The 25,189-nt window shown below is 40.5% G+C and overlaps 1 protein-coding gene across 1 annotated transcript in view; it reads left to right on the forward strand.

The window, feature by feature from the left end:
* Nucleotides 1–2,269: 2,269 nt before the first annotated feature.
* DDX43 (DEAD-box helicase 43) overlaps nt 2,270–25,189 on the forward strand; it is a 61,924-nt gene continuing 39,004 nt past the window's right edge. Inside the window, exons 1-10 of the mRNA XM_067532619.1 lie at nt 2,270–2,651; nt 3,865–3,920; nt 4,981–5,113; nt 6,629–6,778; nt 7,391–7,472; nt 10,178–10,334; nt 10,424–10,542; nt 10,865–10,975; nt 12,356–12,497; nt 16,850–16,950. Of these exons, the coding sequence (XP_067388720.1) occupies nt 2,270–2,651; nt 3,865–3,920; nt 4,981–5,113; nt 6,629–6,778; nt 7,391–7,472; nt 10,178–10,334; nt 10,424–10,542; nt 10,865–10,975; nt 12,356–12,497; nt 16,850–16,950 (1,433 nt within the window). The remainder of the gene's footprint in view (nt 2,652–3,864; nt 3,921–4,980; nt 5,114–6,628; nt 6,779–7,390; nt 7,473–10,177; nt 10,335–10,423; nt 10,543–10,864; nt 10,976–12,355; nt 12,498–16,849; nt 16,951–25,189) is intronic.

The raw sequence follows: 25,189 nt of genomic DNA on the forward strand, positions 1-25,189 counted from the left end.
ATAACTGCATGTATGTTCCCCTTTCATGCCAGGGAGCTCAGAACGCCCTCTGAGGCAGCGCTGCTCTATTCTGCCTCTAGTGCAGGGCTATGCCTATAGGACACATTTAAACTCTCAAACACTTAGTAGATTTGTACTGTTGACTAAAAGGTTTGTAATACTGTGTCTGCTTTAGCAAAGTGGGCCAAATCCAAATTTTCATTACATAGATGTGAAAGTATCAGGGTTATAATTTAACATACTAACCTGACTAAAAATTCAGTAACCTGACAAAATTAATCAGTTTTACCCCCAACTCTATTCAGTTCTCTGTTCCCTTCCTTTCAGTGATTTATTTCTGGTCTACTCACTTCCCACTCTATCAGTTCTCAGATTCTCCATTCGCAAACTATCCATTTCTTGCCACTCCATAACCTTGAACAGTCTCCTCCACACCATTCTGTGGACGTCTGCTCAGGTCTTTTCTTATCCTGTCCTCCTGTCCCAAGCTCTATTTCCAGTGCTGGAGGTTGCTGCTAGCTACTTTTAATTTCTGCTTCTGAGAGAATGGAGAGAACAGGAAGAAGAGGGGATGGGAACTAGAGAATCCACCCCGTATATATGGCCTGTATGGACAGGACTTGGGGGAGAATCTGGGAGAGGGAAGAAGCAGGGTGACAGAGAGGTTTTGGAGGAGCAGCTAGGAGGTGTCTTGAAGCTGCCTTCCTCTCCCCCTAGCCATCTCCAGCTGGGAAGAAATTATCCCTGTGGTTCTTTCCTCTTAGAGCATCCCAGTTTTTGTGAAGACCACTTTACGTCTTCCCAGGCCTCTCCTGGCTGTAGTGATGGGTGTTTGTGTCTTTGCTTCTCTCTACTCCTCTTATCTTTCTGGATGGTACAACAAGATTATTTCTGCCATTGTACGTTTTCTCCAGTCCTGACAGGGAAATAGATTCAGTGCCTGCATGTGCCTTCCCAAGCTGCAACAGAATGACATTTATTTAATTCTTTTCAGTTTCCCTAGTGTGCACAGGAATCTGAAAATCAGCAGTAAAAACTAACAAAACTGGCTGGTTTTCACTGTATTGCAACTGTTGGAAGTTTTGGGTGGCAACAGAGTGCATCTAATTTGTCTGAGGATTTAGGAAGACAGCATTGCATCCTCTTACCTTTGTCTGCATTTGGAAAGCTAACTTTGCAATCATTCAAGTTAAAAATATTGTTTTCTTTTTCTTAATGAAAGCTTACCTTCAGCAGAAAGGAATGGCACTCACCTGGGAACTATTTGCCCTGGGCACGAATGGATTTTATTGGATTTTTTTCAGCCAATGTCATGAATAAAAAGAACTGAATATGGATAAGGGAGACTGTAAATTAGGCCCAACAAGTAGATTCAAGAAATACGTCCACTATTTATTTGTATTACTATAGCTCCACAGAGCCTGATTCATGGACCAGGATCTCACTGACCTAAGCATTGTACAAAGAAAGAATGAAAAGACGGTCACTGTCCCAGCGAGTTTACAATATAAAACGAGACAACAGGTAGATACAGATGGATGTGAGACTACAAGGAAACAGTGAGACAAATGGGGCAGCATATTAGGCCTCAGCACACTAGCAACCTAACCACTGTCAAGGTTTTTTTTAGGCATTACAAATGTTTCTGTAAACTGCTCCCTAATGTCTCCACTTCCCTGTGGTGGGAAGCTTAGAGAGAATCTGACCCTAAATTAAGGGTTATGGCAGTAGAAGTGTTTTGGCATGGGATTGGAGCTGGTTATTTTTCTTGGGGGGGAGACCTGCCAGTTGGGAATTGGACTGATGCCACCCAGTTCACTCAAATAACTGGTGCATCACTGTAGCAGCAGTAGTGGCATGTAGAGACCCCTCACATTTCGTGCACATGCAGCGAATCTTGCTTAGTGTCCGCATAGCCCACGGGGGGTCCTAGGCTCCTTGCCTATGGGAGTCTCGCTGAAAGGCAAAATCCGCTGGGGCGGAGACAAGCCCCAGCTCCGCGGCTCCCAGCTGGAGCCTGGGGTCAGGCGACTTGGCCCTTCGCTTCCTCCAGGGGGTCAATGGACAGTCATTCGCAGACCGCGGCTAAACAGCCAATCACTTGGTAGAAGCGAAGCGCGATGGCCAATCAGAGCGCTTCCCGGCCTCAGGCTGTTGGGCGGGGCTTCTGCGGCTGGGCACGTGGCGGCGGTTGTAGTCTGTAGCTTAAAGAGCGCGCGAGCGAGGCTGCGCGAGCGCGACGCCCCCACCGGTCCCCACCGGCGCTGCCATGTCCGACTGGGAAGCAGACAGCGACGAGGAGTCCCGCGCCGGGAACCGACCGCTCGCGCCCGCGGAGTGGCGGCCGCCGATGGCCCCCGCCCCGGGCCGGAGGAGCCCAGCGCCCCCGGCGGGCGACAGTGGGCGACGCGGAGCCGCCGGGCAGTGGGCGGAGGGCGAGGAGCAGGGGCCGGCCCGGAGAGGCGGCGGTTCCCAGGGCGGCTGGAGGAGGCTGGAGGGTTCGCGGCCGTTCCCGCCCCGCGCCGCGGCACCCCGCGAACCCTGGTTGTCGGGACCCCGGGAGTATCGGCCCCGCGGCCCGCCCAGGGACCGGGCTCAGGGGGTGCCGCTCTGCTTCCAGCTGGACAACACCGTCATCGGGACCCTCATAGGTACCGGCTGGTCCCTGCCCCAGCGCCTGCCTCTGCCTGGCGCGGGCGGCCCCGCAGCCCTGTGCTGGTTCCTGGGCAGGGTGCCTGCGCGGCGTGCCGGGCTGCTGGCTGGCCTCGGCGTCACGTTTGACGTCCCTGTGGGGAAGCAGCGGTGATGCGTGCTGGTCTCACCTGCCCCCCCCCCCCCCCCCCAGAGACTTTCAGACTGCGGGGTGCCCTTCCCCCAGGGGCATGGAGGCACGCTGCGGTGGGGAGCGGTGGTGGCAGGTGACTTGGGCCAGCCCCGCACCGCAGGGTTGGGGTAGGGAGCACCAACTCCGCCCGCTGCCTCACCTCAGGGACGCTCCTTCCCCGAGCGCTGGCCCGATCTACCGGCTGTTGCCGCTCACCACCCCAAATGTTTCTGCACCCCATTGGGAGGGCGTGTAATGCCATGTGCCCACCCCCGTGTGGCTTCGGGGGGGCAACACCTGCCATATCCTCCCAGTCTCTGCCCCTGCTGGGTGGGTGACTGGGGCAGCGCTGGTAGGTGGTGAGCTTAAAGCACTTAGCAGGCTGCTGAGGTGGAGGGTGTTGGTGGGGGCTGGCTGTGGCACTTGCTTAGCCCCTTGGCCCTGTGGCTGGCCCTGGTCCCTGTTGAGGCAAGGGGTCATGAATGCCCTGTGATGCCCTTTCCCTGATGGACACATGGTCACCGGGGGAGGCCAGGCTGCATGCTTAGCAGCTGCTTGCCTGATTTCCCATTTGATCACCCTGAAGAGATGATGGCCTGCCTGGTGGGAAGAATTCACCACAAAAGACTCGCTCAGCACTGTCTGTTGGCTAGCCCCAGTGGATGCCTGAGCGCGCCTCTCAGCTAGCAGAGGGGGAGATGGAGACAAAACTTTTGGTGGCCAGGGAAGGAACTTGAAGTGTCTGCCTGGTACTATATTTGTTCCTCATTCCCCCCCCTCCAACTCCCCCCCCATTCACTTTTTTCTGTCTTGATTTTAAACAATCACAAATAAGCCAGCCTACTTTTTTTTCCTGCGTTTTCAAGCTGTGATTTCTTATTGTTAAATGCTCTGCCCTTTTTTAAGAAAGCAAAGGCTTTCTTATTTGGCGACCGTGTATAATGATAAAGTAATGATTGACAATAGTATACTTCCCACTCTTAGGAAAAGTTGGTCTGTGGTCAGGATTTGTTTAATATCTACAGTGTATTTTGTAACAGGTCGGGCTGGAACTAAAATAAGAGAACTTGAAGATTCCTCAGGTTCTAAAATACAGGTAAAGTACATTTTGTCAAGAAGTTATTGCTCAGTACTCTCTCCAGGGCTTGCTGCTTACGCTTCTATATATGCCAGTGATTGCTGCACTGTGATATGAGAGATTCTCTCCTTTAATCTGTCATTCCAGATGAGGTCTTTACCAGCGCCTTGTGACACCTCCCTGTCTCTACTGAAAATACCTCGCTTGATGCATCCTCTTTCTCTCCCTCACCCAATGGCTGTTCCACTGTGGATAAAAAGTTAAACAGACATTGGACCAGAGAGTTAGAATGACTTTGTAAGTCAGTGGTCAGGGTACCAACCTGAGAGGTGGGAGACCCTGGGTCCAGTCACTCATTATCCTATCTCCCCTCAGGCAGCAACGAGGTAATAGGATATGGGAGACCCAGGTTCTAGGGAAGTGCTCTGACCATTGGGCTATAAATTACAAGGTGAGCACCACCACCTCATCCAGCTGTTTTATGTGTGAAGTGAGGCAGGCACATAGGCTTGGTCTACACTAAAAAATGAAAAATCTACACCCCTGAGCGATGTAGTTATACCATCTTTAATCCCCCTGTGTAGACAGCGCTATGTCACCGGGAGAGCTTCTCCCATTGACATAGCTACTGCCTCTTGTGTAAGTGGAGTTAAGCAGGTGAGAGAGTTCTCTGAGAGACCAATTTGAGCATAGGCACATACACAATTATGTCAATGTAAGCTGCCTTGTGTCGACCTAATCATGTAGTGTAGACCCAGCCTAACCCCCAATGTAGACATACCCTTAAGTGTACTCGTACCCTTAGGCATTAAACTCTCCACGTTCATTGTGTAGGGAAGCTGAGGCACCTAACTTTGGGTTTGTGAATTGCAGTGTTGTTCTTGTGACTTTTCTAGGTGCCCAAAAATTAGGCACCATGATGTTTAAGACCCTTTGTGTAGCTCACCATAAGTCCTATGTTAGGCAGAGAAATTGAGACTGCAGAAAGGGAAAAAAACATAAGGAATGGATACCTGTGCATATTCTAGTGTATGAGGCTTGTGCTATATAAAAATTTAATTTGGCTTTCTAATTTTAGGTTATAAGGGGAGCACATGAAGCAGAAGTAAAGATTTTTGGCAGTAATGATACACAGAACAAAGCCAAAATGTTGATAGATGATCTTGTTAAGAGGTGTGGCCAAAATTACCGTGGAGACAGGACTGAGAAAGGTAAGAAACTTAGAGTGGAGAAATTGTTGCGTCTTTGACTCATGCTCTATTATAACATTTGACTTGTACTTAACTTTTTAACATGTACAATATGCCTCTATGCTGTACCACAAAAAAACAGTCAAAATTGCTTCAGGGGAATACCACACAAACTCTTAAAAACAAAAAAATTCGTTAGTCTAGCTAATGTAAGTGTTAGAAGAGGATACATCACATTTACCACTTGCACTGACAGACTCAGTGCCCCTCTGTGAAGACATGTCCTATGCCTCCAAATGCATTAAAACAATATATATCATATTACTCACTTCATTGAACTATGACTCTGATCTCGACATACATTTCTGTTAAGCATCAGTGAACAGGCAAATTGTAGGTATTTTTCCCATGAAGAGAGTAAGAGGTCAGTTAAGTTTCCACATAATAAAGTGTGGAATGTAATGTGTATTGTTACTGTATAGGTTGTAGGGATGCTTAAGCAATAATTATATTTTCTCCTCTAATATTTTGCTTGTGTTGTCTGTTATTTGTTTTGTTTATTTGTATTGAAAGCCCTTCGGGATAAGGACCATGTATGTCTTCAGATCTGGACTGAGGCACTAAAAGGGCAGAAAGGAATTGAACTCAGAGTTAGGTTCCACATTTCCAAGAGGAGGAATAGAGCGAGGAGTTGCCTGCCCAGTTTGGTGGCAGGTGAAGCTGTGAAATGCCTAGCATGGAGGACTAGCGGGTGTCTTTGAGGAAGGAGCAAAGCTGTAGACAGGAATACTCATAGTGGATTTCTTAATATACTTTCTGTATGTATCATAGCTAAGAAGGGACTGAAAGCTGCTATTCTGATGCACAAACAGACCAGAGCAGTATGAGAATGAAGCACACCACTACATTTTCCCCTGTGCTGACCCAGTTTATCATTGGGACTCACTTAATCACGGTCATCACCTGTGGTATTTATTGCAGTTGTGTCATTATGGTTAGATCTTCTTTCTGAGATATCCTAATTTAATTAATCTAATTTAAATGTACTGTACTATGCATTTGGTGTGTGTGCAGGGTGCATACTATGCATTTGGTGTGTGCTGCAGAAATGCGCCTTCTTTCCTTACAGTTGTTGAAAACAGATTTTTCTGCTTGATCCTTTGGGGCTCTGAGAATTTACCTCCCATTTTCTCCCAGTTCACACTCTGTCCCTGAAGAACCCATGTCACAGCAAGCCTTCCTTCTAATTGAGAGCGCTGCTTGGAGTTCCCTTTAGAACCTGTCAGTACTACTCTTGAGTAGCCAGAGTTTGCTCAGTGTCCCACAGCACTCTTTATTCTCTCCCTTTCCCAAAAATGCATTCATGCAGTTTCTGCAGACGTTTCTGACCTATAATAAATTTGGATCTGGAGATCAAACCAGGCTTCTAACCATGAGCCCAAAGAAAGAACTTTCTATTTAAACATAACATCTCAGACTTCAAATGGAAAAGATTTTGTTTGTTAAAAATAAAGCAAAGCTATTGTTTCTCAACAGGTTCCTTCAAACACCAGGATTTTGGCAGTAGGTGTTCCACTGAAATCCATTGTGATCTTATCAAGTCTGGAATTGGCCCACAGAAATCCGTGATTAACTGGGCCTCTCTCCGGGAAAATAAAGCTAAATATGAAGCTATGAAGTGGGCAGGTTAGTATACAGGCTTTGAAGGAGTGTGGTGTGCTAGTCTTGAATATAAAGTCTTGATAGCCTGTAACAGATTTTTAAAATGCAGAATAGAACATTTTTAGATCATGTGTCTGTGTTGAGTTGAAATGGCTGTGTATTTTTCACTGTCTGAATTATCAATTCCTGGTAGACTCTTGCACTTCCTTTAGTTTTGATTAAATGTAACTGCTTAGGCACTATAATTTTCAAAAGTGTAACTCTCTGCATCATATGGTCTCTGTTAGAGGAATAATTCCAGTTAGCTTAGACTAAAAATAAAGGGAGGTGATTTATTTAGCAAATACTTAAAACCCCCATATTTTTTATCTCTTCCTCAGTTTTTAGTTTACATGCTTTCCAGTAAGGAAGCCTCACACTACTTCTGATTAGTTTCTTAGTAGGGAGTGATGTGAGGATTCACAATGTTGTGTGGGTTTTGGGCTCTTCCATCTTAAATCTTGATCATAATTTTGGCAGGCTTCTACTAGTAACTGTTTTTTTTTAAACTATATGTTATACTTCTCAATAAGCACGTCTTTCACCAGTTTGGAAAGTTAATTTTTTAATCGCCTGCTTTTTTCCTAATTGTTTAAGATTTGCCTCCAATTGAGAGAAACTTTTACAAAGAATCACCAAAGATTGCTTCCATGTCACAAGAAGAAGTGGAGAAGTGGCGGTAAGATCTTTGTATAGGAAGCAACTGGTTGTTTTGGCATTGGAATGGTAAATTATTTATTGTTACATAGGGACTATATAAATGTTAAAATTTTCTTTTCGTTAACAGTTTTGTGGATTTTTTTTTTATTTGGGCTGGAGCCAAGGTGGATTGACTTTTTTAAAATCAAAGTGATTTATGTCACCGATTCTAATTATGACTTAAATCAGCAAACAGGAATCCTTGATTTAAATAGTCAGTTTTCATTGTGTTTTCCATTTGTACATCAAGTTATTTTCATAAAGATTGTTTCTCATTGGTTGATAACCTTAACTATATTTATGCTAAATTTGGTGCTGCTTTTTAAACTAGGAGGAAACACTGTATCTTTACACATTTAAGCAACTATATAGCTTAACTTATATTTATTCAGATTCTTAATCTTTGCACTTTTTATTATGTTGGACAATGATAAATGATGCTTTTTTTTTTTGTTTACTAGCTTAATTTTTTACTTGTGATTTGTGTTAAGCTTTATTAGGATGGAAATTAAAATTAAATTAAAATGCACAAAAACATTTTAATTTTTTTATTAAACTACCTTAAATATGCTGGATACATAAGAAAAAAGTTTATCAAGGCATGTTTTGCATTTAAAACTGATTTATTAAACAAAAGTATATCTGTAGTTAGTGAATTGAACTGATTGTTCTGATCACCAGGTCCTTCAAAATTTTTAGAATTGGCAGATCTCATTCTCACACAGCTTTTAGTCATAGATCGGAAGATGAAAACAAACTTTCCTGCTTTTTCAACTCCCAGTTGGTTTCTTTACTTGACTGAAATTAAGAAAACAGTCTCTCACCATATACGGAAGAGGCTACTGATGTCAAAAGATGGTTTAGCACTTCAACATGCTCTGGATCCAAGTGCTTAGCCAATGCCTTCCACCAATCAGGGATTTGATTTTCTTTAAAACTTGGCAGCAAATGTACTTTTTAAGTTTTTTTATTTAATTTAAATGATTTTAATACATTATTGTAAATTTAGGCCTTAACCTGGGTTGTCAATTTCAATTTTAATTAAAAAATCCATTATTTTTTAATGAAATCCTTGATTTTTATCCACCATGGGTTGAATATTGGGCAGTGCAGACATTTTTTCAAACTGGTAGAAGATGGTGGCTATAATCTCTGTAAAAGACAAATGTCCACAGTCTTTTTTTCTTGAATTTCAAAATCCTCTCTTCTTTTATGTTACAAAAAGATGATACTGGCAGTGTAGATGGTGCACAAAACCTTTAGTGTATCTACCTCCTGGAGTTGGGCATATTGTGAGATAGTGGTTTAGAGATCATTAGTTCCTTCCAGCTGTAATCTTCTGAACATTGTGTTTATCTTAAATGCCCCCTGAACTCCCGTTTCTTCATCAAAACCTTACTCAAACATCTTCCAAGCATTAGAACTTTGATTCCCACTGCCATCCTACTCTGTCCATGCCAGTAATCCAGGTAAGTACTAACTTGGTTAATCACTAAGTTCCAGCCACTTTGAAACAAGTACAAAGAGCATTCTACTTCAGTCATCTCATGTTGGCTCTAGTATTCTCTCTCCAGTAGTAACTCTGTTTGCAACCCTCTCTTGCCACCCTGAAGTTTGCAACCCTCTCTTGCCACCCTGGTTGCTATCACTTTTCCATGTGTGCTGCCCCAGCAGCTTTATCAATGTGCCTAACATATGTGTCTCTGTTAGGAAATATAACCTGTAATGTGAACTGGGATTCTGGTTATTGTCTGGAGGTATGTGTGCATGCTTCTATTTGCCACTTTTGTATGCTGTATGGAACTTCTTTTCATAAGATCAGAAAAGAGAATGTAGGGACCACAGCTATGGGCGAGTAAAAATATTCTGTAGTCTTTCCTCTTCTCCATTCCCATCTTACGTTATATGTGCTTTTATATAATTAATGTTTCTGTAATTTGGTTAATCTTTTTAAATAAGTGTAACTGAGGGAAATATTGATTGAAAGTGCTTTTCTCTTCCTGCTCCCTAATTGAATCAAAGATGTTGGTTGAATTGAATTTTGTATTTAGGATGGGTAGAGATGGAAAAACTAAGACAAACGGTTGATACATATTTCTTTCTTTAAAAAATATTAGGCCCTTTAAATATCTCAATGCTTGAGTGTGCTGTAAAGCCAGTTAAAGTGGGTTGCATAGCCTTCGAGTCTTTAGACCTTTCTGTTTGTTAATCTGGCATAGGTTGGTTTATTATTCTTTTGTTTTACTCTAAATTTGTGATATTTGTGGCTGTTTTGTTTGTATGGAGTGCTATGTCACAACCACTATTCTGGTGAAGGCCTAGATGTGATCCATTTAAAACTAGTCAGTGGTACTTTTCAATGACTTGGATTGCAATAGAACACAGATATTATTAGCAAATGTATAGTTCATTCAAGTAGAGTGTAATCAAGGTCAGATGTATGGCTAGGGTGTGAAGTCATATGCATTTAGAGCATCTAATTGTGGAGGGGAGTATCTAAAAGTGAAAATGAGAACTGAATGATGTGGAAGGGTGTCTCCTTTGTTAACATAAGAGGGATCATGGTTCTCTTTTTCCCAAGAAACTCTTGTAGACTCCATTATTTCTCAATTTCTGGAATATTTTTCTGTTTTGGTGTTCTTTGATTTTAAAGATACTACATTTATATTTTAAAATTCTATACAGAAAAGAAAATAATAATATCATGTGTGATGACTTGAAAGAAGGTGAAAAGCGCCACATTCCCAATCCTGTCAGTAAATTTGAAGATGCATTTAAGTATTATCCTGATGTTATGGCAAATATCAGAAAAATTGGCTTTGAGAAGCCTACACCAATTCAGGTACTGTGTGAAATTAATTCTGGTAAATGTCATATTTTAAAGAGAAATTTGCAATTCATATGTTAAGCACTTACATTGCTTTATTTCAGTCACAGGCTTGGCCAATCATACTTCAAGGAATTGATCTCATTGGTATAGCACAGACTGGTACTGGGAAGACATTAGCTTATTTAATGCCTGGATTCATTCATTTGGATTCACAACCAATGTAAGGGCTTGATGGAATGAAACTTTTTTAATTTTGTATTGCCTAACTAAGTTTTTTGTTTTTTTAAAATTAGCATTAAAACACAACTTACAATATTTTTAATCATTATTTTTAAAATTAACTATATTCGTTTAAGAAACTGGTAGCCCTGCTTTGTCTGAATAAAAGAATGTGGCAGTATATTGAGAAACTCTAGAAAAATATTACATTAAAATGTTTTAATATCTAATGTGACTATACTCAAGATCATGTTTTTCTATAGTATCGTATAGCTATTGTATAAAGCATTTTTAAAACATTTTTGTTGAATTCTTTCTTACAGCCCAAAAGATCAGCGTGGAGGGCCAGGTATGTTGGTCCTTGCTCCCACTCGAGAACTAGCTCTTCAGGTGGAGGCAGAATGCTCAAAATATACATACAAAGGAATTAAGAGGTAATCTTTATTCTCACCAGTTTCTTAATATTAAAGACACAAGTGGTAGCAGAAGTCTTGTATTACAGTAAGTCATGTCACTTAATCCTAAAGTATTATAACAAATACAAAAAATTTGAATTATCCTGTAGTCTTTAGGATATCTGATTTTCCTTTTGTTTTTTCTGGCAATGGAAGCATGCTGTTCACTTTGTCTGGGCCACAGATGTCTGTCATATTCTTCATTATGGAGTCTCTAAATAGGACTACTTCCTTCTGGGCTCTCTTTCAGTACTTGGTCAACAGTTGAGCTTCCCATAGACTGAACCTATTCCTCCTGTGTATTATTGTGAGGGGAAGATATTTTATTATTGGTGTAAAGTCTAAAGAGGTCCTTAATTTGTAGCTTTTATTTACAGCTTTTCCTTCTGTTTCCAGTCTTTTTTTGAGGCCATATTTCTTCATCTTCCTTAATTTTCCTCCTTTATCCAGTCTGTGGCTTCAGCTTGCTATGGGTTATTCTCTCTTGACCTCCTTTGTACTTCTTAATAGTTCTGAACTGAAATTCAGGCTCCACCACCTGTTCCTCCAGAGGTGAAACAAAGGTACAATTCATACATTTTATTCGTCACAGAATTCTCTTATAAAAATAGGACATTCTGTCAGTAGTTCTTCATTGCAATTTACTTCAGAATGTCTTCTCACGTGTTGACTCATCTGCATGCTAAGGTGCTGTGCTACCTGAAGAATTCTAATTCTCTTGTTTGCTGCTAGGTTAACTTTTTTTAAATTTTAAATTTTATGTATTTCCTTCTCTTTTAATGCTGCTGTGTGCTATAATAGGTGGTCATATAACTTGGGCTCATGCCTAAAATACTTTTCCATACCTTCTGTGATCTTTTGTCATTAAGTTGCCCTCCCAGTATCTGGTTTTTGTTTTTTTAATATACTTTTAACAAATCATTCAGGTACTCTGTCTATCTGGGATATGGGATGAGAAATTTCAAAACTGCCCAGAACAGTATGTAGAAACTAAAGCAGCACATTCAGTGAAAGTTATTAAAGATGAGGTTTAAAATGTAGTCAATTTCTCAGTGACCTTTTTATTGTTCAAATTTGTCGTGCTTAGTGTCTCTGAACTTAACTTTTTTTTTTTTTTTTTTTATCTGTGGCAGATTAAATAAATATGTTTTACGGTAAATAAAAAATTTAAATAAATCATTTGTGCATTTTGAACTATTTTGAACTGTAATCTTTTCTTGAGAGCTTTTAATACACAAATATTCTTTAAATATTATGAGGCAGTGTGATGGTATTATTTTCAATTTTGAAAGATTTATTTTTAATTGAACTATACTATTCAACTTCTGGAAAAAATTTTTTTTTTTTTTTTTTTTTTAGTATTTGCATATATGGTGGTGGAGACCGAAAAGGACAAATAAACATGGTTACTAAAGGTGTGGATATTGTTATTGCTACTCCTGGTAGATTGAATGACCTTCAAATGAACAACTTCATAAATCTGAAGAGCATAACATACTTGGCAAGTAGTCATCATACAAAACTAATGCACTTATTGGGGTGGAGGTGGATTAATCTGAACAAAAAATTAATTCTTTTAAAAAACTTAGATTTATTTTAATTGAATTGAGAATTTAAGGCTAAAATATGAAAATCTTACTCAGTACCATTAACTGAGTATCTCTGCTAAAGACACTGAACCACCACCCAGGGAAAACTAGACTCCTGGTATATGTAATCCATTTTCTTAAAATGGAAAATAACTTTTGTGGTCCATCTTTCTAAAGGTAACTTGAAAAGAACTTTTCTTAGATTGTGATGCTAACAGTATTTTGTACTGAAAGCCTTAAGTCTTTCTGGCCATTGGTAAGGAATTTTGTTAGATTTCTTAAGTGCATAATGTCCTTCTTAACCTTTACTTTTGATACAGTCATCTTTTTAATGCTATAGATACTCTGTTCTCTCATGTTCACAAATTATTTGTCAGTGGCCTTTTAGCTCTTAGGATGCTGGTTAATCACTAAGGATAACAGTTTAAATTGGCCCTTTTTTAGATTAACCCTATGAAATACTTTACCAGCTGGTCAGGACTGGATCTTCTTAACAGGCCTAGTTTACTTGTTAAAGTATCACGGCATGCCTCCCCTGATGCCACTACCTGCCTATACCCCAGGTTTAGAAATGATAATGAACCTGCAGGTCCCAAATATGTTAGGCTGTTAATAGAGATAGACAAGCATCATCAGGATTTTGGCCAGCTGAGAAATAGAATAGTAGTGGCTCTAGAGAGTAGCCTTATTTGATTGTAAAGTAGGAATGAGGGTGCTTGTTGGTGGCAAGAGAAGTAATCCTAGAGAAATTTTTTTTCCTCTCCATTTTTGTAGTAAAGAAAAGAAATGCTAGTTTTTAGTGCTCTAACAGCAAAATATTATATTCAATCTTATGCACTTTTTCAATCCTTAGAAAATAAAGTATGTGGTACTGGCTCTAACTAGAACAAAAGCTATACGTGCTGAAAACAACGTGACAGTTACGTTGCATGTTAACCAAAAGGCCTCACCCATCATCTTTCTGAATCACATACAAAGGGAGAAAATGGTTCTCCTTGAACTTCAGTTGTCAGCCCAGACTCTTAAGTATGGTTCCACTTTTCCAGCAGATGGGATACATACTCAGAAGATTGAATTTTGAAAGTGATCAACTTTAGGTACATGTAGACTGATTTTTTTTTCTAGAAGTGCTGTACATCCTCTACTCCAGTCCAGAAGTGTCTAAAGTTGGACCCAAAACTGAGATCATGTTTGAAAATTTGCACCTGTGTATTTTTGTCTCCCTCCCTTCTCCCCACCATTATAAGAGGCTTGCTGCTTCCCAGAGCTCAGTTATGTCTTCAGCAGGCAGAAAACACAATATCTTTGCTGGCTCATTGGAGAGATGATCAAAGAGTATTAAACTTCAGATTCCCATCATTCTTTTGTATACTACACACACAGTTTACATTTAAGATGCTGAAGGACTTGTGTATTTGGGAGAAAATTCACTGAGACTGCCTACTACCAGGCCCTGCTGCAAACCTCTGCTTTGGGCTTATCCTTCCTAGTAAAGTAGAGGAACATGAGACAGGAAATGGTAAGAAGAAAACAGAAAAAACTCTCCATGAAACACACAGCACTGCCCACTTCAGCAGGTGCACAAAAGATGTGCACAAGATGGATCAGCACCATCCTCTCAGCGCAGTCACATCTACTTAGGTCAGTCTGCAGCCTAGACCCAGCTCAGTAGTTCTTCAGTAACCCAGCCCACCTCTGTTAGTCTTCAACACTTCTTCAAAACTTTAAATGAAACTGGCATCTTCGCATCTACACTGGTCAGATGCATGTCCTCAGTTGAAGTCAGCATTCAGCTCTTCCCTCTTTGATATAAAACAATCCTGTGCTGTCACCTGGAATACTGGAACAGTTTTGAGCATGCCATATCAACACCTGTATAGCAGAAACCGAAGATAGTTTAGAGACATATGTTTAGAATAATTAGGGATAACAAAAAACTTAGAGAGGAGACAAAAGGGAACACAAAAGTCTACAGGTCACTTAATTACTTCCTTATTCTATTCAAGTGCTCCTATTTACCCTCTCTCAGAATACAAGAACAAGGAAACATAGCAAAACAGAAGAGACAAATTTAAAATTGATAAAAGTAAAGACTTCTCAGATAGTACCCAACTGCCCTGTGAAACTCTTTACCATAAGGTATAACTTAGACAATGGTCTTCAAAAAAGGGGAATGGGCGTTTATATGGATAGCAAAGAATGGCTAGAGTGTGAAATAATGAATATTAACATGTTGGAAGTCATATTAAATCTTATGCTTACAGGAATAAACAGGTGTCCAACTGTTGAGGATTTGGAAAAATGTTCACAGGGGGCTGGTTATCCCATAAATGCCTACTGCAGACTTTATTGTATCTTTGTCTGACATATCTGGTCCTGGACACTGTCGGAGATAGGGTACTGAACTCAGAGAAACCACTGATCTGATCCACTATGGCTATTCATATGTTCTCTTCCCTCCCTTCAGCTACAAAAATAGCTCACTTCCTAGCCCAGGAAATGCCTTCTGTCCTATCAGGAAGGACACTGACATCATACAAAGTGTTTAGCTGCTCACTATAATCCACAGTAGAGACTCCAGCCTTTACACTCCATTGTAGTATGTATAATTAGTGAAGAACAAACTTAAATCCTTTGAACATGAAGAAGGGCTAATAAAAATATTGAATCCCCCCCTTAATCTCTCAAATGAAATTCTGTTCATACATACGTTTCAGGGAATTCCAGTGGCACTGCAGTTTTGAGGAGTCACAGCTAGACTGGGACATCTGAAAAGGAGAAAATTGGGATGAAGATGATCAAGGGGATTGCCAGAAAAATCTCTGATCCTCCAGTATAAAAGAAGAGAGAACTTGGCGCCCCCCCCCCCCTTTTTTTTTTTTAAAGATATCTGTGTAACTGAGCCTATAACCCAAAACTGAAAATTAAAGGAGGAAAGTCCTCTGGACCTGGTTCTGAATGGCTTAATAGTTTTAATTTATATAGGATTCTGAAATTCTCACAGTTGCGCCCCCTTGTCAGAAATGGAGTGGATCATGAGTGGGGCTCAGATTAAAAAAAATTCCAATAAATTGCGAATCTCCATGCCCTATTTCCAGTAAAGATTTTTTAATAGAAAGTTATTAGATAGATGAAGTCACTTCTCATTTGGTCAAACTAATTTCCAACGCCCATGTGAGAGTGTGTATCCCTAAAAGACCTCCTACTTAAGTGCAGCTTTTAAAACAGCCATCAGATCTTTCTGTTTCCAGAGCAGATTAGATAGTTAAAGGTCAGGAGGTTATTAAAGCTTTCCAAGTCTTTCCAAAATAAAGATGTCCAGTTAGCACTTAGCATATTGCCCTGTGTAGGATCATCAATTTCACTTGTTTGTGGCACCACTAATGCCTCTGTGATGGTATCAGTAGCAGGCAAACGACTGGGGCTCAAACAATAGCCAGCCATATGTCCAAGATATAGCCTCTCTGTTTTTCTGTGAGGAATCACACCTAGCTTCAACCTCCGAGTACCATTCTTTCACTGTAATTGGGATATTACTGTGGTCAAACCCTATCACCTGCAAAGAGTGAAGGCTCCATTGTTTAGCCATTACAAGGTCTGACTCAGAGACTTAGGCCTCAAAAACTTAATTTTTCAGGAGTAGTAGGAAGGATCAAGTAGTGGTCAAGTGCACTTTATCTAGTGGATAAGAGACGGCTGAGAACTGGACAGTCCTATTACAAATGTTGTGATAAAATGTCTTTTTCTTCTCATAGTGAAGGACAAATTCATATTTCTGGACTGGCATAGAAAAGCTCTAACAAGTAAAACCGGAAACTTCATTTTAAAGTTTCTGAAGAAGTCCTCTTGATTGAAATGGTGCTGGGGGTTTTTTTGTTTTGTTTTCTGTTACATAATCAAAACTTCTGTTTCAATTTATATGCCAAATGAATTGTGTAGGGGACTATAGGCAAGTGAAAACTATTCAAAATCCTGGTGTTCTCTGGCTTTTGTTCTTGGGGGTATGAGTGAAAGCATTTTCTCAGAATATTTTCCTGTCTGGAAATGTGCCAGGTTTACCTCTTCATCAAGGAGTAGCACCAGAAACAATTTAGATGGTGAAAACTTGAAAAGTAGTGAACAGGTTTTGGAGTGGCAATAAGTAGATTCTGAAATGGGTTTTAAGGGGAGGAAGTGAGAAACATCTCTTAAGGAAAGTTTGCTGTGTAGTATCTTGCTGAAAACTTAACTGTAGAATCATAGAAACTAATCTTATTTTGCATAGGTTTTAGATGAGGCTGATAGGATGCTGGATATGGGATTTGAACCTCAAATAATGAAGATCTTATTAGATGTACGTCCTGACAGACAAACAGTCATGACTAGGTATGTAAATATTTTCAATAAATTAGAATTAAGGCTGGTATTAGTCATTGTAAAATTGTATAGTTATACTTATTTTTAACATCTAATGTTAGTGCTTTTTAATATAAAGCTTCCTAAATAATTACTGTGTTTATATTTATGAGACAGTGGATACCTGCTGTAATCTTTTTGATTTATCATCTTGATGTCAAATAGGGGTTGTTTTTTTCGTTTGTTTTTGTTGTTGTTGTTGAATTCAGTTTCATGGGAATTTTCAGATAATCTTGATATTGACTAGTTGGATAACTGGAGGCCTGCAAAGCTGCAGATCGGATGTGGATGCAAATTTTGTATCTGCACAGAGCTCTATAGCTAACGATTGGTAACTACTTGTGTCTTAGATTTCAGACAAAGACTAATAGAATGAAGTACTCGCCTAGGCCTGTTTGTCCAACTTAATCAGTGATAAATCTTGGACTGAAGAATTTATTGGGGTATTTAAAGATAGTTCACCTAGAGATATGTAGTACATAATTAGTTTTTTTTAAAATAAAAAATCCAAATGTGCAGGCTGAGAGAGGCATTTGGTACACAAAAACCAAATTTTCAATGTACTATATCTGTTTGTTTTTGCAAGCTTGTGATGCACATACCCACTGCAGATTGCCAGCTACTGCTTGGTGTGATACACGAGCATGCACTCTGCTTATATCAGTCTCTGCTACCCCTTAGCTATCCCAGTGGTCTTCAGTGGTAAGTGTCATTCTTCTCCAATATATGACCAGAAAGAAAAATATTTGATCATGCAAGACACTGGTGCACAATCTTTGCAACACAGAGGACTGCATGGTAACCTAACAAGATTCCAAGGGTTGTAAATAATTTTACGTAGCACTAAGTCAGTAAAAAAAAATGCTGTAAGTATGCACAGCATGATTGAATGTATGCCTTGGGGGCTTCAGGGAAGGTATATCAACAGGAAGACTATCTCTGCTTTGAAACCAAATTCTTGATGTCTGACTTAGATGTGGTTGTGCATGTAATGAAATGGAGACTTGCCCTTTGTGCAGTATGTAACTTTGATTCATAAGTCTTTTTCACAAAGTACTTGAGAGATCTTTTGTACAACTAAATAAGTCACACGGAAAGCATTTACAGAAATTCATTGTTTCCTTTGTGACATTTGGACTGAAGTTTAGTACATCAGTCTGCTCTAACTGAATTTGATATCTCTTTGGAGTCAGGTGAAAAATGGGTCTGCAAATAATTTAAAACTTGTTTTACCATGAAAGTCTCTTAGCCAAAGCTCAAATTTACCTTGAAGTTTTTTGATCCATGCATTCTAAATACAATGGTCACTCACTTTTTGAGAACTGTTATATTGAGTGAGGTGGAATAAATATGCTAAAGGTGTTAACATAACCCTGTCACTGTCCAATGCTAAACAGTGTTAAATAATGTCTGGAGTTTGGTATACAGAGAACTCAGCCTATTTAGTACTATGGTACACACACCATTAAAATCTTTTATTAAAGATACAGAAAAGCAGGAAAAACAGTTAATGTAATTGAAATGTAAAACATTAAGTAAGCCTTTCATTTTAACAACATTCCTTATTCCCTTTCCCTTTAGCTGGAGAGAGTTTTAGAAGGGAAAAAACCTTGTTTGGTAGTCTCTTAGGTGGTGGTAACTGTACTTTTTGGGAAAGAAAAATTTAGTTGAGATGAGCTGGAGCTGCTGTTGCTATTGAAGTCCCATCCCATTTCATCAAAGGTGGTGGCTGGGATTCAGCTGGATTCAGTAGAAGTGGCAATATTATCTGGATCCTTTTCTCTGGCTTGGTCTGGTCAGGACATCTCTCAGTATCAGGTTGATGAAAATCTGGGTTCCCATGAGATGTTAGGGGTGGCAGCCATGATGGTGACTGTTCTTAGGCCCATTGCTGCTGAAATCCCAGATCACCTTATCTAGGAACAAGAGCTATCTATGTTGCCTAACACCAGAGAGAGCATAACAACTTGGTAACAACTTATGGATGTTTTCTCTGTTGCACACCATGTATGCACCAGGTCTCTTGTAATTTCAGTTATATCCAATTTGCTTGGATATTTCTGCTAAGATGAGTTGGGAGTAAACTAAATGTTGTTTATCCTGTTAATGTTATGTGCTGGAGTGACTACCAGGTCAGAGAAGTGAGAGTAGTTTACACTTGTTTTGTATCTCCTATCTGAAGAAAACCTTCTGATTGTCAAAGTTTTTCTTTGCAGTCATGTGGAAGAAACAATTCCTTAAATTCTGCAGAACTGAAATACTACTGGGGGGGTCTGCATACATTAGACTGCATACCAAGAAGTCATGTGCTACAGCCTTAGGTTATAAAATATCAAGTGTCGTTTGAAGAAACTGGAGTTGCCTATAGACAAACTCCCCTTTCCAGCAGTCTTCAGTTGAGACCTTGATATCCTTTGAGAGTGCATACTGGGACATCACATTGAGCAGGAATTAACAATCTGCAGCAAATATGTACTTGGTAGTTTGATCTTCTGAGAGTTTAATCAATAGTTAATTAAATTAATGTCCTCTTAACCTTGTTACCTAGACCATTCAATGCTTAATATTAGGGCTTGTCTACACTTACCTCCAAGATTCATCAGCAGTCAACTGGAGTTATGCAAGCTACTCAAAAAACGTGCGTAACTCCCATCGACTTCTCTGCTTCTGTTCTGTGCGCCATCTTCACTGCACTGTGCCGACGGGAACTGTGTTCCCATCGACACAGTGCTACATTGCTTGAGAAGGTGGTCTTAATACGTCGATTTCTGGATCAACTCAGTGGGTCTTCACTGACTACTCAGTCGATCCAGAGAAATTGATCTGACAGCGGCGACTTTGCTGCTGTCGGTGAAGACGTAGCCTTAGAATTCTAGAATTAACTTCTAAAGTTCATCCAAGAATCCAATTTCTGCATAAAAAGTTTGATACCTTCTGCACAATGTTTTTCCTTATCTGAAAGTTGGTTAACAATAGATCAGATATGAAAATAACTTAATAACCCACACCTCTTGATAATTAGGTGGAGACATGACTCCCATTGTTGTCTGACTTTTCCATGCTGCCAGTATTTCATGAAGTTCTGGCACTGGGCCCTGTACCAAGCACCAAGAGTAGGTTCCAGAACTGAAGCAATAACTGATAGAAGAGATTTTGCTCCCTCCAGACTTGACTTCCTCTTTGTCCTCTCCAGACAAGGCTGTTTCATCCAGCACGACTTCAGTCCTCTGGATGATTTTAAAATGTATCAGGCGTTATTAAAAGAGAGAAGCTGCAGGCTTAGGTATACAGGTTGAAGAGGTCAATGAGTCCTCATGTCACCTTTTACCTTCAGTAGGTTCATCCAGGGTAGCTCTGCCAGTTAACAAGGCAATATTAGAGCCAATAAAGGCTTTATGGAAGACTCCATTCTCTCTGCCTCCCATTTCTAAAAGTGCAGAAAGAAAATACTAAGGGTTTGAGTATCTTTTATACTCTCCGACCTCTGTGTTCGTTAGTTGTCACAGTGACTAATGAGATAATGATGGGGCACCCAGGTGCCACTCCCAAATAGAACATAAGAACCGCTATACTGAGTCAGACCAATGGTCCACTAAGCCCAGTATCCTGTCTTCTAACAGTGGCCAATGCCAGGTGCTTCTGAGGAAATGAATAGAACAGGTAATCATCAAGCGATCCATTCAGTCAGCCATTCCCAGCCTCTGACAAACAGCAATCCTTGCTTATCCTGGCTAATAAAAAGATGCTAAGAGGTTAGACTTATTCAGCAGAAGGTTTAATTCAACAGGGTTTTCAGCTTGCATATCATCAACTAACAGGTTCAGTTGGGACAACACAATTTTAATTTATGGGGTTCCATGGTAAAGCTCAAAGAGCTGCTTCTGGAGGGTGCTAGACAGGAGTTCTCTTCCCTGATCAATGAGGGAAGACTTGTCGCAAGAACTTCACTGTGGTCAGGGCTAAATGCAGCAGACTGTGCAGCTAGAACCATTGCCTCTTCAGTGGCCATTTGTAGTTCATCTTGGCTGCAGTCTTTTGGTCTTCCCTATGAAGTCCAAAGTACTATCCAGAACTTGCCATTCAAGGGTCCTTCTCTAGTCTCGGACTAGATGGACAGCAAGCTCCTTGGATGTAGGACTCTAGCGCCATCCTGAAGTCCCTGGGTCTGTACACATCTCCTCTGGTCAAGAAGTAGTATCAGTCACAGCAGACATACTGACATTCTGCTCCTCTTTCTCAGCAAGATCTGTCAAATAAGAGTTCCAAGACTTATAGGCATATGCCTGACCCTCATGCTGCTTCAGCTCCAGGCCCTCAAGACAGCTGGGAACTGCAAAGCAGACATTTTGATGGGCCAGGCATACCAGTTTCCATCTCTCCAACCCAGAACCTCTTCACCTTTTGCAAATTGTGTCTCATGTCCACAGTGCTTGGTCCTGGATTACTTCAGACTAATGGTTTTGAGCAGTATGGAAGTGGGATATACCCTCCAGTTTGCTTCTACCCCTCTCTCCTCCCCTTCCTCCCTGTACCCCACAAGAAACTGCTTACTCAGGCAGTGCAATTGCTCCTTCACTTGGGAGCCGTAGAGGAGATTCCATGTGGTCTCAGGGGGATGAGGTTTTATTCCCAATATTTTCTAGTCTCAAAAGGATGGTCTTAGACCAATTTTAGACCTGTCTCAACAAATTCTTAAAAAGGATAGTCTCCCTTGCTTCAGTTATCCTTTCCCTGGATCCTGGGGACTGGTATGCTGCCACTGACTTTGATTGCCACATGGAAGTAGGCATTTTTTTAATCAAGCTCTCAGGAAGTACCTCCGATTTCTAATAAATCAGAATCATTACCAGTTCACTGTACTTTTTAGCCTGTCAGCAACTCCCAGGGTTTTTATAAAGATCATGGTAGTCGTGACTGCATTCCTCTTAAGATCAGGAATGCAAGTTATCCCTACCTATGCAAGGAGCTTTCAGAGGTTGGTCCAAAATGCAAGTGCAGAGCAGTGTTGTCTTGATCCAATTTATGTTCAATGCTCTGGGACTATTAATCAACAGAAAAATTTCTCCTCTCCCTGGTCCAGAGGGCAGAGTTTTTAGGGGCTGTGTTGAGGTCTGCTTGGCTGCCTTTACGAAGACATTCAGTAAAACTAAGACATTCAGTAAACAGGGGTTTTTTGTTTTTGTTTTTACCCCAACCCTTATCTTCAAGGGAAGAAGCCAGTCTCCATACTCAAGATGTGAGAAAAGTGACTGCCTTCTATCTCAATAGGACTAACCCCTTTAGATCAGTGGTTCTCAATAGGGGGTATACAGAGATCTTCCAGGGAGTACTTAACTCCTCTAGATCACTGTTGTTCAACCTGGGGGTTGCAGCCCCCATGGGGTCACGGGACTGGTTTGGCTGGGGTTGCAAGTGTAGATCTAGCATTAGGGGGTGGCAAGCAGGGCAGTTGCCTGGGGCTGCACGTTACAGGGGGCCCCACAAAGCCTAAGTTTCATGCTTCAGCCCTGCTGCCTGAGGCTTCAGAAAAGGCTCTCAAGTGAAAAACATGCTCAAGTATCCCACTGAAATGTAAATACAATATTTATATTCCAATTGATTTATTTTATATGGTAAAAATCATAAAGTAAGCAATTTTTCAGTAATAGCGTGCTATGACACTTTTGTATTTTTATGTCTGATTTTGTAAGTAAGTAGTTTTTAAGTGATGTGAAACTTGGGGTATGCAAGACAAATGATTTCTGAAAGGGGTACAGTAGTCTGGAAAGGTTGAGAACCACTAGCTCCTCCCCTAGACTCTGTCTGCTTCGCAGAGGGGATGAAGAGAGCCTATGTTCCCATACAAAGACTATCTGAGTGGGTATCAAAATGTATCTTCGCTTGTTAAGAAGTTTCTGAGTTGCATCCTCAGCCTAGGATGATGGCCCATTCCACCAGGGCACAATTTCTTTCTGTCGCCCTGCTTAATGTACCCATTGCAGACATTTGCAAAGCTGCTACCTTGTCATTTGTGCACACCTTTTCCCAGCACTATGCTAGCATTCATGTTCCTAGAACAGATACAGCCTTTGGTGAGGTTTTTCTCTGAACCGTGTTGACTCTGTCTCCTCAGCATCCTCCTCCATAATCAAGGAACTGCTTAGGAATCACTTGAAGTGGAACATCCATAGGGATAATAACTTAGAGGAGGAGAGGTTATTTACTTGTACAGTAACTGGAGTTCTTCTAGATGTTTTGTCCCTATGGGTGTTCCTCTGTTTGCACTCCCCTATCACCTCTATTTTGGAGTTCTTGCTGCTGGACTTCATGACTGAGAATGAACTGGAGTAGTGGCAACTTTGCCCCACCTTATATACACTCAGTCCTGAGTGCAAAGATGAGCAGGGTGCAGGCACAGACCCACAGACTGCTGACAGAAATCTGATTTGAAAGCGCAAGGTCATTCACAAAGTGGAGCACCACTGGAGACAAAATATCTTGAATTACAGTTACTGTACAAGTAAGTAGCCTCTTCCTATAGATTGGAATATGGTTTTAGAGTGAAATCTTATTGCATTTGATAATTTGTGGGCAAAGTTTCAAATAGTATGTGTGCAAGAAGCATTTGTTGCAAAGGTATTAACTACATTTCATGACAACTTTAACATATTTATAAAATTGAACAAATCTTTGCAACCTGTCTTTCCCCACCTCCATTCTAAAATATCTGTTTCACAAAGGTGTTCTGAAAATACTTAATGTTTTAAAATGACTTTTTGCAGAGGTAAAGAGGTATATGAATGCTGATGGCATAGTACATAATACATTTCCTAACAGGTTTCAGGATTATCAGTGACATTATAGTTCAAAACACATCAGAGTGAATGATTTTTGTCTCAAGTGTTGGTATAAATCTTATTTTATATATTAACATGAATATAAATACCAATCTATGTATTCTTCAGTCTCTAACCACCAACTCCCTGGTTCTGAGAATCCAGGCCATTGCATGCCACATCATAACTAGCAACAGGAAGATAATTCAGGTATAGGAGAATCCGTTAGTGTAGAGCCAGTGTGACTGCTTCTGTGTTACCCCACTGTCTGTGGCTAGCTGAGGTTTGTGAAAAAGAGAATGGGGACATGGCTGGGATTTTTCTGTGCCCCAGTGATCTCTAGATACTATAGTAACAGCCTTAAGGCTGTTAACAGCCTGTTTACTTTAGTGAGACAAGGTGGGTGGGGCAATATCTTTTGTTGGACCAACTTCTGTTGATGAGAGAGATAAGCTTACACAAAGCTGAAGAAGAGGAGGTTGGCCCAATATTACCTCACCCATCTTGTGTGTCTAATATCCTGGGACCTACACAGCTACAACACTGCAACAACACGTGTACTTCAGTGTAACCGTCAGGTGTTCTGATTTATTCTGGGAGCCCAGAAAAGTGAAATTTGGCTAAGGATTTGGGAATTCAGAACCACCTTTACACACTGACTCCTCTTCCTTCCTGGAGTTCCATTGTGCACTGCTCAGTCATAACCAAAGTACTGGGCCTAGTAGCAGACACCTCCAAAAGGAATTACAGGCAAAATTCAGAACAGATGTTTTTTTCTAGAAGTACAGGGAATTGTGCTATTTACTACTGAAAACCGTACTTGCAATTCATTGATTAATAGATTCCAAGGCTAGAAGGAACCACTGTGATCATCTAGTTTGACCTCATGTATAACACAGGCCATACACCTTCCTCAAATAATTCCTAAAGCATACCTTTTAGAGAGAGATTCATTCTTGATTTAAAAATTGTCAGTAATGGAGAATCCAACATGACTCTGGGCAGGTTGATCCAATTATTCATTTCTGTCACCATTAAAATTTTACATCTTATTTCCATTCTGAATTTGTCCAGCTTCAGCTTCTAGCCATTGAATAATTTTATACCTTTCTCTGCTAGACTGAAGAGCCCAATATTAAATATTTGCTTCCCGTATAGACTGTAGTCAAGTCACCCCTTAATCTTCACTTTGTTAATCTTAAATGGATTAAGCTCTTTGGGTCTGGTCACTTCATCTCAAAAAAGAAATACTGGAATTGGAAAAGGTACAGAGAAGAGCAACAAAAATGGTTAGGGATATGGAACAGCTTCCATATTGGCAGAGATTTTTTTTCTGCTTGGGGAAAAAAGACGACAAAGGGGGGATATGAGAGAGATCTATACAATTGTGAATG

This window comes from Emydura macquarii, unplaced genomic scaffold, assembly GCF_026122565.2.
Source record: "Emydura macquarii macquarii isolate MOO-44397 ecotype Brisbane River unplaced genomic scaffold, CSIRO-AGI_Emac_v2 contig_3295, whole genome shotgun sequence".
Lineage (NCBI taxonomy): Eukaryota > Metazoa > Chordata > Testudines > Chelidae > Emydura > Emydura macquarii.